The following is a 12,741-nucleotide window of genomic DNA, read 5'->3' on the forward strand; positions in this document are numbered from 1 at the left end:
TCCCCAAGTGGAGACAGACACAGCCTTGTCAGCTACAGCATGCTTTGGCCATAGTAGGATTTTGACATGTTAACCACACACACCCTCACACCCCTGCCCATTGTACACCTTGTTTAGCATTTAAATGTGGTAAGTATTGCATTATACAGCTTAGTTTAACTAGTCAAGACAAAGCAGTTGTACTTTAGCATGTGTTAAACTGGTTGAGTGAAACACTATCTACCACAAGCACCAAACCTTTAATCCTATTTAAAGGAAGAGCCTACAGCGGTCTAAACTGGGTTATTTAGAGGGGAGTTGACCAGAGTAGCTATTCTGGGATAGTGCCCAAATGAGATGGGGGCTTAACAAGCATGATTTTAACAAGCAAGTTTCTTAACAAGCATGATTTTATTCCAGGATTACTTTGCTTATCAAGTACACTAATTATTCTGGAATTGAAGTCACTGATTCTTAAATACTCAGGGAAGTATCACTGATTCATTGCATCACACAATAGCTATGCCAGTCAGCTTCCATGTGTAGACAAGGTATAGTAGTGACTGGTAAAGCTAAAGGCAGCATGGTGTGTGGTTTCATGCTCTAAGGCCTGGTCTACACCTAAAACATACACCAACCTCGCTACGTCCCTTCGGAGTGTGAAACGTTCATCCCTCAAGAGATGTAGTTAAGCCAACCTAAGCCCTGGTATAGACACTGGTAGGTCAATGGAAGAACCTAGCCGCCTCCTTGAGGGGGTTGATTAGTTACAGTGACTGAAAAACCCCTTCCACTATTGCAGTAAGTACCTACACTATACCACTTGCAGTGTAACTATAGCCTCAGTCAAGTCCTGTAAGGCATAGGTACCGCATGTCTCCGATATCATTGGCAGCTTCTTCACTGACACTCACCTGCCTCCCAGTCCTCTAGGCAGGGGGGACACTGCCAGGATCTTGGCACCTCTTTCTGTTCCTTCTTGGGACAGAAATTCGTTGAGGTCTCTGCAAGCAGAGGAGACATGTTACAGGACTTGGAAGGAAGAGAAGAAGCCGGGTAGCTGATCTAAGAGTGAAACATGGTTGTCTACGTGGATCAGGGCTCAGTTCTGTTAGCCAGAGGCCCAGCATTACAAGGGGTCAGAGGCCATGTTTAACTGGAGATGCTCCTTAGTGAGGGAGATTTTCTGAACTCTCCTCAGAGCCAGGCTCAGGTCAGACTGAAGTGCGTCCAGGGTCTCTGCTCTCCTGTGGTGGCCCCAGCTCACTCCAGCCAGCTGGACAGCCTTTGTTCCCCAGGGCACAAGTTCATCCACCCCCAGGTTCCTGCCACACACAGAATGGGGAAGCCTTTAAAAGCCAAACAGCTTGACAAGCTGAGAAGTGTTGGCTCCGACAAGCCTAGCTGGAAAGGCCAGAGAACTCCCCACAAGCACCCTGACATTACACAATGGGGCCAATATGGTTCCACTGCAATAAACAGGGCTCACGCAGAGCTGATACCATTGACCCTATGGGGCTCAGTACATGCACTGATCTCCAGAGTTCTCATTATAGCTGTGGGGCCAGGTTCTCATCACAGCTGGGACAGGAAAGCCAATTCCTGCCCAAGGAAATGTGAGTTTCCTGTCCCAAAGCAGGACAAAAAGTAAAAACAACAACAAAAAATCCAACCCTCCCCCCCCAAAAGCTAGCCCCCCTCCCCCAATTGGGTTCAAGTGAAAATGTTTTGGTCTTGGACTATGTTAACTACAATTAGTTTCAAACTGTTATTTTGAACCGGAAACTGGATTTTCTTGTTTCAAGAGCCAACAGACTCAGATTTTCCAAGTTGCCGTGTCAAAGCCCAAAAAACCCTTTCCCATGAGGCGTTCATGGAGATCAGGGTTTTCTGACAAAAATGCTTCCTTGACATTCCCCACTGGCTCTCCTAAGCACCTAGTTAGCCATTCAGTAGGGCCCCCAACACCCTGAGCCTGGCATTGGGCACTTCAGAAATGCTGGCTCCTAGTGCTCTGCTCTCTGGATGCAGGTTTGCAGGCTATCCCCCACTCCCTGTGGTCAGCAGCTCCCACCCCAGTGAGCAGACGGTAGACACCACAACTCTTCAGTGATGCCAGGTGACCTGCCCCTGCTGTGCCAGGCAGTGAGCACTTCCCCCAGCTAGTCAGGAGGATACTTCCTTAGCCTGCTATGAACAGCTGGCTATGGGCATTGGGGAGGGGAAGGGATTTCTAGCCAACTCCTGTAGAATCTGCTAATGAAGACAGGCTGGGCTTGTGCTACTCTACACTGGGACTTCAGCCACTAGAGCAAACCCTGCATGTTCACAATTTATACCAGTGCAGCTAAGCCAGCACCTGCAGCCAATACCCAGCCCTGCGATGGTACAGAGGGATGTGCTGGGTAACAGCGCTCAGCCTTGCTCAGAGCAAGTGCACCTACAGTAGTTGTGAGCATACTCTGCACTCATCACATGAGCTACAGATTGCTCAGGGCTTGCGTTGGTGTCCAGAGCAAGACGCCCTTGTCCAGACTCCCTTGCAGTCTCCCTAGGCTGGGGCAGGTCACGTCGGTAGCACACCTGCTTTAATACATGTATGCTCCTGCTGACTACTGGCTCCCTCCCCCAAGCTTACCACTGAACAGCTCTGGCGCCCTGTCCGTGCAGGTGGAGATGTGTAGCTGGAGCTCTTGCTTTGGGACTCTGTGGCGAGCATTGTAGGGGCACGTGGCCAGCTCTTTGGCTCTTTTCTTGTTATTCTGGAAGAGAAGGCACAAGATGCCACTATGCAGAGACAGCAGGGAGGTACTGCCGTGGCCTCTGCTCAGTGCTTATAAGGGGAGGCAGCTGACAGTATCTCTAGGGATGCATCAGAGCCAGAAGACTGGCGAGCTGGAAACAAAGCGTTGACTTGCCGAGTGCTTAGTGAGAGAGCACCACTCAGTATGTCTACACACTGCAGCTGGGAGCAAGCCTCCCGCCTGGACAGATGGGCTTGAGCTAGCGGTGCTCAAAGTAGTGTGCTAAAAATAGCAGTGTGGATGCTATAGTGGGGACTGGAGCTTGGACTCAAAACCTACAGAGAGAAGTGGGCTTAAGAGCCCAAGCCACAACATCCACATTGCTATTTTTAGCCACACTAGCTCAAGCCCCACTACTCTAAGCTCATCTACCTGGGCCAGGAGACTCTCCCCTAGCTGCTGCATAGACATACCTGTACATGCAGGGAATCTGGGGCATCTGCAGCAGTGCTGAATTTCTTGGACTTGATTCTTGGTTGCTCCAGCCCTGTCCAGGAAGAGGTGGGGAGTGGTGGGGAATGGTCTTCAGGCTACCTTAGCTCTCCCTAGACTTGGACTGAGCAGCTCCTGCCCTTGCTGCTGCAAATTAGAGCAACCTTTGGGCTGCTCTACTTCTCATGGCCCTGGGCAGCAGAGCCTAGCTATAGCACAGCTACTCTAGCTACACCCAATGCAGCCACAACCTGTCCCCTATGTTGGGCATGGAGCAGGGCTAGCTTGGAGCCAGCACCCAACCCAGGGAGGCCCCTTTACAGGACGTTTTCCCAGGAGACCATTTCCACATACTTCAGGCCCCTTTGTGCAGCCAGAGTAACCTAAAGGGACATTAGTGTAACCTCACTAAGGCACTGGAGCCCCTTAGTGACACAGGGCAGGCCTGGATCTAAGTTGCCTTGAAGTTCAGGAGCTTTTGGAGCCTGGGTGTCTCCAAGGGTTAACTCTGCAGTGAAGACATAACTCAAGTGATCAGCAGTTGAGCTGGCCTAGCCCAGGTAAACAGCCAGACCATAGAGCCCTGCCCAAGCTGCTGGGGCCACACTCACTCATGCAAGGCTCAGACTTTTTCGGGGGTGGGGGCAGCCCACAGAGGAGGGAGAGGAGGTGTAGCTGCAGGCTCTCAGCTGAGCTGCTCTGATGTTTTCCCCCAGTGAATTGTAGGAAGGCATGAAAGGACTATCAGGTTCAGTCTGGGTCTTCAGTGCAGAGTGGGCAGATTACCAAGAGAGGCAATCAGACTCCCTCCTACTCCAGCAGGGGTCAGCTAACCCAGGTGTGAAGCACCTCCACACATGGGCCAGAGGGTTTGTGGGGATGGACAGAAGCCAGGGTAGGGGCAATACCTGAGTTAACCGGGCAGTTAAGAGAAGCCCCAAATGCGAGTTTCACATAAACGTAGGTCTGGAAGGGACCTAGGTAGGTCATCTAGTCTGTCCCCTGCATGGAGTCAGGGCCAACTGTTATCTAGCCCATCCCAGGTGTTTATCTAACCTGTTCTTAAAAGTCTCCCTAGATGATCCCTAAATCTCCCTTGCTGCAATATAAGCCCATTATTTCTTGTTCAGTCCTCAGTGGATAAGGAGAGTAGATCACTCTGCTCTTTATAACAAATTTTACCTACTTCAAGACCTATTAGCCACCCCGACTAAACAAACTCAATTTTTTCAATTGTTCCTTATAGGTCATGTTTAGACCTTTAGTCACTTTTGTTGTTCTCCTCTGGACTGTCTCCAATTTGTCTACATCTCCCTGGAGTGAGAGGCCTAGAACGGGACACAATACTCCAGCTCAGGCATTATTAATGTTGAATACAGGTGAAGAATTACTTCTTTTGTCTTACAACACTCCTGCCATTACATCCCAGAATAATGTTTGCTTTTTTGCAATAGTAGTACATTGTGACTCATTTAGTCTGTGATCCACTATAAACCCCAGATCCTTTTCTGCAGTGCTCCTTCCTAGGCAGTCATTTCCCATTTTGTGTTTGCACTGGAGGCAGAGGAAAATAGTTTGCAGGGAACAGAGACAGGTGGCCATCTCCCCTCTGGGCACCTCAGACTCTGTCCCACTGGGTAGCTTGCTCTTACCTCTTTACATTTGACCAAGTGGTAGGGGAACCTGGAGGCTCGGATCTGGTGGTTTTTGTCATAGGGGCATGGGATGAGCCGCTCAGGATCCATCACACCTGCATAACAGAAGACACACAATACACAGTGAGGCTAGAAAGAGGGGTAGGCTGCCTGGGGTGATACCTTCATTGGCCTTGGGGAAGGGCCAGTGAGAAATCAAGATCCTGAGACTCACTGTCCCCTTTCCTTTGGGCACTGGGAGAGGGTCAACCCAGGAACCCCAGTGAGGAGCCAGCCACCCCCTTACATTGAGGCTAGACCTTAGGTAACTGAAGGCCAGCAGCATCCTCCTAGCGTCACATTTGCAGGAGCTGGGGTGTTAGACACCAGGCTCCATAGATTCAAGGCAAGGGCCACAAGCCTTGGTAGTATTGCCCACCTGCCATGGGGATGGCACAGGAGCTGGCAAAGTGATCCCAGACACGCTGGCAGGCAGGCAAGGTTGGGAGAATGATTTTCACCAAGAGATATTGACATTTCAGCTGGCACCCAGCTGGGGATGCAGACAGCTGTTGAAGCGCAAGGGCTTGTCTACACTACAGGGTCTATAGCAGTGGCTTTGAACCTGCAGGGCCCAATAAGCCCAGAGCTGCAGCCTATATGACATCCTCAGGGCCATACAGGTAGTACTGGATGCGGCCCACATAAACACATTGTGAGCCACACATGTGGCCCATGATGGTAAATAGGTTGAGAACCACTGGTCTACAGCAGTGTAGCCACAATGCTGTAATTATGCTGGCATAACGTCATAGCTCAGACACAGCCTACACTGAGAGATGGGCTCCTCCTGTCACTGCAGGAAAGCCACCTCCTCCAGCACCTTAGCTGCAGCCACCTCAGTTAAGTGTAGGCCAGACCTCAGTCTTCAGTGTGTCGCCAAGTGACGAATGTTTACAGAGCGTTAAGTGCTGCTTTCTTCATGGGAAGGATGCCCGAGTGTTCTTCAGAGACACCCGGTGGGGCTCAGCCCTAATGTGTGTGCAAAGCATCAAGAGAATTCTGCTCCATTTGAGCAATGTTGCTTGGCTACACTGGGAAGCTGACTGGCAGGACTAGTCTAATGGTATACCATTATAGCTATGCCAGTCAATGACCCTCTCTCCCCAACATAATAAATACCTCATTCTTTCAGAGTGCTCTGCAGCATTTTACAGATAGGGAATGGAGGCACACAAAAGGGAAGTGACTTGCTCAAGGTCACCCAACAGGCCAGTGACAGAACTGGGAAAGGAGTCCAGGTCTGTGGAGTCCCAGTTCAGTGCTCTATCCCCCCCTCCCACAATTATCTCTGAGGATAAAGCAAAGGCTCTGGCAAAAACTTAGTTTTTTTTTTCGGGGGGGGGGGGGAATTTCCTTCCACAGACAAGCTCGAGCAGTAGATTTGCCTCTGGACACAGCCATGAAAGTAGCACCAACAAGACCCATGCTGCTTACAGAGGGCCAGACCTGTCTTGTGAATCATGCTGTCATCTCATAGCAGTGTAAAGCCAGCACACATTGCCATCCTGGGCTAGTCACATCAATGCCTGGGGCCAGGCAAGGCAGATCAGGTCCCCAGTGCCTTACAGCAGTGGTTCTCAACCAGGGGTCTGGGGCCCCCTGGGGGGAGGGGGGGCGACAAGCAGGGCTGGTATTTGGCTTTCTGAGTGCCAGCAAGTCTAAGCTCCTCTGCAGGGGGATGAAGTCAGGGGCTCCAAGCCCTGCCAACTAGGGCTAAAGCTGAAGCCTGAGCAACTTGGCTTCACAGGACACCGGGCCCTGGGCAGCTGCCCTGCTCGCTACCCCCTAATGCTGGTCTTGGCTTTTATATGCTGAAAAACAGTTGTGGTACAAGAGGGCTGTGGAGTTTAATAGGATGTTGTCAGGGCCTCGGAAAGAAAACATTCAGAACTGGTGAGGTCACAGCTGGAGTACTGCATCCAGTTTTGGGCCCCCCCACGGCAGAAGGGATATGGACAAATTGGTGAGAGTCCAGCGGAGGGCAACGAAAATTAGAGGGCTGGGGCACATGACGTATGAGGAGATGCTGAGGGAACTGGGCTTATTTAGTCTGAAGAGAAGAGTGAGGGGGAATTTGATAGGAGCCTTCAACTACCTGAAGTGGGGTTCCAAAGAGGCTGGAGCTAGGCCAGGGGTGGACAAACTTTCTGGCCTCAGGGCCAGATCGGGGAAGAGAAGTTGTATGGTGTGCCATGAATGCTCACAAAATTGGGGGTGCAGGAGGGGGTGAGGGCTCTGGTTGAGGTGCAGGTTCTGGGGTGGGATCGAAGGGTTTGGAGAGCAGGAGGAGGATCAGGGCTGGGGCATGGGGAGAGGCTCAGGGGTACAGGCTCCAGGCAGCATTTACCTCAAGCAGCTCCCAGAAGCAGTAGCATGTCCCCTCTCCAGCTCCTACAGAGAGGTGCGGCCGGGCAGCTCTGCTGCCCAGAGGGCCAGCTCTAGGCACCAGCCTAGCAAGCAGGTGCCTGGGTGGCAAACAGGAAAGGGCGGCACTGCAGCAGCTTTCGGAGGCACGCCAGCGACAGCTCCTCCGCTTCCCTCTTCGGCGGCATTTTCCTTTGCTGCTTGAGGCAGCAAAAAATGTACAGCCGGCCCTGGCTGCACACTGCCCCATTGGCAGGCACTGCCCCTGCAGCTCACATTGGAGTGCTGGAGGGGGCCACAGGAACGTGTAGGAGCTGGAGCGGGGTCATGCCATGGCTTCCAGGAGCCCCGTGGCACAGCCCTTGGTCTAGCACCCTAGCCGGAGCAGGGCAAGCCTCAGACCCCGCTCCCCAGCAGGAGCTCGCGCGCCCGCTTAAAACAGATCATGGGCCAGCCTGTGGGCCATAGTTTGCCCACCCCTGAGCTAGGCTGTTCTCAGTGGTGGCAGATGACAGAACAAGAAGCAATGGTCTCAAGTTGCAGTGGGGGAGGTCTCGGTTGGATATTAGGAAAAACTATTTCACTAGGAAGGTGGAGAAGCACTGGAATGGGTTACCTAGGGAGGTGGTAAAAAGAAAAGAGACTAACCAATTTATTTGAGCATGAGCTTTCCTGAGCTACAGCTCAATTCATCGGAAAATACAGTGAGGCGATTTATATACACAGAGAACATGAAACAATGTGTGTTTATCATGCACACTATAAGGAGAACTTGTGGCACCTTAGAGACTAACCAATTTATTTGAGCATGAGCTTTCGTGAGCTACAGCACGGCATGCATCCGATGAAGTGAGCTGTAGCTCACGAAAGTTCATGCTCAAATAAATTGGTTAGTCTCTAAGGTGCCACAAGTCCTCCTTTTCTTTTTGCGAATACAGACTAACACGGCTGTTACTCTGAAACCTGTAAGGAGAGTAATCACTTAAGATGAGCTATTACCAGCAGGAGAGTGGGGGGCGGCGGGGGAGAAAACCCTGTGTAGTGATAATCAAGGTGGGCCATTTCCAGCAGTTAACACAAACCTCTGAGGAACAGGGTGGGTGGGGGAGGGGAGAAGAGAGAATAAACATGGGGAAATAGTTTTACTTTGAGTAATGACTCAACCACTCCCAGTCTCTATTCAAGCCTAAATTCTGTAAGTATATATAAATCTCCTCACTGTATTTTCCACTGAATGCATCCGATGAAGGGAGCTGTAGCTCACAAAAAGCTTATACTCAAATAAATTGGTTAGTCTCTAAGGTGCCACAAGTACTCCTTTTCTTTTTGCAAATACAGACTAACACAGCTGCTACTCTGAAACCTAGGGAGGTGGTGAAATCGCCATCCTTAGAGGTTTTTAAGGCCTGGCTTAACAAAGCCCTGGCTGGGATTATTTAGTTGGTGTTGGTCCTGCTTGTAGTAGGGGGTTAGACTAGATGACCTGCTGAGGTCCCTTCCAATCCTAACCTTCTATGAACCCCTGCCTTAGAGTCAGCACAAGGACCTGGCTCATAGAGCTAAGCAGCCCAGCACACACACTGCAGCATTACAGCCACAAAATGGAGACAACATTGCATTGCTCCATTGCCCAGCTCCAAGCACTTTGAGATACATAGTGTTTTGGCTCAGTAGAAACCCTAGGTATTGCGGTTATCACAGCTTCAACAGGCTAAGGTAGCTAGAAAGCCTCCCACTGAGTATTTTGTAAGTGCCTTTGCTAGCTCTCTACCCCCTTCCCAGGATACAAACTCAAGCTGCAACACCACTCAGCTCAGAAGCTAGGTTGCTTTTAGTTTTTTCAATTCCCATCTCCCATTTTCCTCAGGTTTCCACAGCAGCTACTTTCCCTCCCAGGCCCTAACCCTCTGAGTAAAGAGAGGCCAACATTGGAGCTAGAAGCCAGACACCAACTAAAAAATCCCAGACAGACAGTCTCTTTAAGTGTCTTTCAGGCTAATTTTAGGCACCAAACCCTGATCTTACTCTACCATAACTCTTCCCACAGAGTCTTGTCTGTACTCACCCCTGCACAGAAAGTCCTTCTCTGGCAGTTATGTCCTGACCAGCCAGCCCTGTTCTTCTCAGTAAGCAGTGTTCAGCCCCTTTTATAGGCCACTTATTTAGCACAGGTGAGGGCAAATTCCTACCTTATCTCTCAGATAAAAGCCTCCCTTCAATCTATTCCCAAGTATGAAAACAAGCTCCCCCTGGTGGTGGCTATGGCTGGCTTATATGGCTCCTTACTTGGCTCAGCCTGGGGGTCCCCGTGCAGAGATGGGGCCCTGCTGTTCCCATGGAATCAAGGCTAAACAGTTGCATGGTTTAAGTTCTGGAACTGGGTGCAGGGGCCACTGAGGGCCTGGCCAATGGCAAAGGAGCTTTCAGAATGCTCAGTGACATCATCCTATACAAGCTGCGTGGTGTACGCGGACAACACGGGGGAGCCTTAATGCCAGCTTGGGCTGGGGCCTGGGTGCTCCCCTTGTTCAGTAGGGCTGTGCTGGGTCAGTGCCTGGATGGGAGACCCCTGAGGATGCTGAGGACTCCGGAGCTGGTGGTTTCCCTAGAGAGCCCTGGTGGGTGCCATGCTGGGAACCTGACACTTGCAATTGTGATAGATTCCAAGGGAATGCAAGTCGATCCTGGGATCCTAAGCTATTGAAAATCTGTCTCCCTAGTTTCAGAGTAACAGCCGTGTTAGTCTGTCTTTGCAAAAAGAAAAGGAGTACTTGTGGCACCTTAGAGACTAACCAATTTATTTGAGCATGAGCTTTCGTGAGCTACAGCTCACTTCATCGGATGCATACCGTGGAAACTGCAGCAGACTTTATATACACACAGAGATCATAAAACAATACCCCCTCCCACCCCACCGTCCTGCTGGTAAGTGCCTCTGGGGCTCAGCAAGCGAGTCAGGCAGGCTGCAATGCCCAGTGGGGAGAGCACTGGCCTGGGATTTGGGAGTTCTCAGACCTGGCTTCTATTCCCTGGCCTGCTGTGTGACTTAGGTAAGTTGCTTGTCCTCTGTTTCCCCACCCACTCTGTGCCTGTCCTGTCCACTATGAACCTCCTGTGGCAAGGATGTCTCTTGCTCTGTGTTTGTGTAGCGCCTGGCATGACAGGGCCGTAATTTTGGTTGGGCCCCTAGGTGTTCTTGTGACGTATGCCATGATCAACTGGCCAGTGAGCCACTGTGTGTGGTGATATTGATGGTGGGAGGTGCCAGAGAGTCCTTGCTAGAGGCTCATTCATCTCCTTATCCCCCAAAATGCAAATGGCAATGGAAGATTCTCGCACTGCCCCGCAAACAGCTCAGCTCAGTCTTCATCTCTTTCCTGGCACTGCCAGCCAGGAGGCCAGTTAGGGCCCATGGCGAAGTGGGGACAGTCTGTAATATTTTTATGACTCCTACCTATACTGCGGTTTCCCTCTGTACTTTGCGTTGCTATTCAGTGGGTGCAAAAGAGTTAAGTCACTGTCTGGAATGGAAGGATGGGTCCTTAAGGAACTGGTGGGAACCCACCCATATAACAGAGAATCTGAAAAGACAATGGAAGCCCCAAGGGCTGAACAATTGAGACCATAGTTTTCAGAGTAACAGCCGTGTTAGTCTGTATTCGCAAAAAGAAAAGGAGTACTTGTGGCACCTTAGAGACTAACCAATTTATTTGAGCATAAGCTTTCGTGAGCTACAGATGCACCGGATGTATCCGATGTAGTGAGCTGTAGCTCACGCAAGCTCATGCTCAAATAAATTGGTTAGTCTCTAAGGTGCCACAAGTCCTCCTTTTCTTTTTGCGAATACAGACTAACACGGCTGTTACTCTGAAACCTTTCCTTCTTTAGACTGCCCCCGGGCAGCTCTCCCATCCATCCCACAGACTGGAAACATCTTGTCCCCAGGTTCCCTGGCTCCATTGTGACTGTAGTGTGGTGGATGGACCCTTGTCTAGCACCCTTCATTTGGAAGGTTTCCAGGTTTCTCAAAGTGCGGGAGTGTCCCTTGCTAGGGGGCAAAGCAGGAGTTGGAGAGCGCCAGGAGTTGTCACAATTGTTCCCTAGAATTTCCATCAAAATGTCATGGACACCAAGTCAGATGTCTTACAGAAGTGTAAATCTGTTACATTAACACTATTACCTTAATCAACCAACCTTGTAATCTCATCAAAAAGCTATCAAGTAGTTTGACAGGATCTGTTTTCCATAAACCCTTGCTGATTTGCATTAACTACATAATGGTCCTTTAATTTGTTATTAATCGAGTCCTGTATCAGCTGCTCATGGCCCTGGTTGTCTGTGGCCTTGTACTTCAAGCCATCATTCAGGGCCAGGCCCATGCCACATGGGTGACATGCATTGCCAGATCAGTGCAGGGCACCAGAACGGAGGTGGGCGGCGGGGGGGGGCAAGAGGCCTGGCCTGTCCACTTTTCACCAGGGGCCTGCCCTCTGCCCCTCCTCTTCCCTGCAAGGCCCCACCTCCCAGCCAGGCAGGAAGTGGAGCCCAGCCCAGGGAGCCTGGGCAATGTGGGGAGGCACGGATTTTTTACTTGCCCTGGGTAGGGGGCCCACGGGGTGGGGACACAGGATGGGGGCTCCCTGGCCCAGCCTGGCTGTGACTTGGCTGGGGGGGGAAGGGCTTTGGGGAAGAGAATGGTGTGGCCACAAAGGGGGCAGGGCCTCATGCCCCCCCCTCCCCGCCACTTCTAGGCAGAATCTGTCGCCCCTGGATTAGGGTGTTGGTGTTTTCACTTGTTTTGCACTGGTGTGAATGGCAGGGGGCACTGAGCAGTGAGCCCTGCACCCCTGGGTCCAGCTCAGGCCCCGCTCGGCCGCGGGCTGATGGCGAATGTTCAGGGGCTGTCAAACAGCCGGGGTTTGGCAAGAACAGAGCAGACGGCTGCTCTGGGTGATGGGGGTTGCCACAGAGCATTGAGGCCCTGCTGAGTCCCCGCCCTTGAGCCCAGCCCAGGAAGCCACGGCCCAAAAGGGGAAGCTGCTGTCGGCGCTTGGGGAAGTGTCGCTGCGGGGTGAAGCTCGGCTCTGCGATGGCTTCGAGTGCCTGGACCAATCAGTGGGATCCCTGCTGTCTCCCCCCCCCCAGCCGAAAAGGAAGCGCCAATCGGAGGAGCAGCAGCAATGCCGCCCCCTCCCCCGCAGCGCAGACCTGCCATTTTGGTGGCTTGGTGCCTGTCGGGTGTGTAGCCGTTGGGAGGCCTGGCCGCCTCCTTCCAGTGGGTTATTGGGTGTGGAGCAGGGGTGAGAGCTCACCTGGGGAGATGTCTCTGCCCTCCATCTACCAGCACAAGTTCGCGGAGAAGCTGACGATCCTCAATGACAGGGGGAAGGGCGTCCTCATCCGCATATACAACATCAAGAAGGTGGGTGTGGCCGACCTGCGGGGTTGCATGGTGGGGGAGGGGG

The 12,741-nt window shown here is 51.7% G+C and overlaps 2 protein-coding genes across 7 annotated transcripts in view; one reads left to right on the forward strand and one right to left on the reverse strand.

Annotated features, from left to right (window-relative positions):
• Positions 1–12,698, reverse strand: part of LOC140900931 (gametocyte-specific factor 1-like) — a 31,230-nt gene extending 18,532 nt beyond the window's left edge. For all 3 annotated transcript variants that reach the window (XM_073318941.1, XM_073318939.1, XM_073318940.1), the window contains exons 1-4: positions 12,589–12,698; positions 4,868–4,965; positions 2,618–2,741; positions 894–983 (exon numbers count right to left, since the gene is read on the reverse strand). In XM_073318941.1, coding sequence (XP_073175042.1) covers positions 894–983; positions 2,618–2,741; positions 4,868–4,965; positions 12,589–12,613 — 337 coding nt within the window. In that variant the 5' untranslated portion in view covers positions 12,614–12,698. The remainder of the gene's footprint in view (positions 1–893; positions 984–2,617; positions 2,742–4,867; positions 4,966–12,588) is intronic.
• NCKAP1L (NCK associated protein 1 like) overlaps positions 12,358–12,741 on the forward strand; it is a 69,740-nt gene continuing 69,356 nt past the window's right edge. The window contains exon 1 of one of the 4 annotated variants that reach the window (XM_073318936.1): positions 12,358–12,698. In XM_073318936.1, the coding sequence (XP_073175037.1) occupies positions 12,366–12,698 (333 nt within the window). In that variant the 5' untranslated portion in view covers positions 12,358–12,365. The remainder of the gene's footprint in view (positions 12,699–12,741) is intronic. The other 3 variants (XM_073318937.1, XM_073318934.1, XM_073318933.1) reach the window with 3 other exon arrangements.

Source organism: Lepidochelys kempii, chromosome 20 (genome assembly GCF_965140265.1).
Source record: "Lepidochelys kempii isolate rLepKem1 chromosome 20, rLepKem1.hap2, whole genome shotgun sequence".
Taxonomy (NCBI): Eukaryota; Metazoa; Chordata; order Testudines; family Cheloniidae; genus Lepidochelys; species Lepidochelys kempii.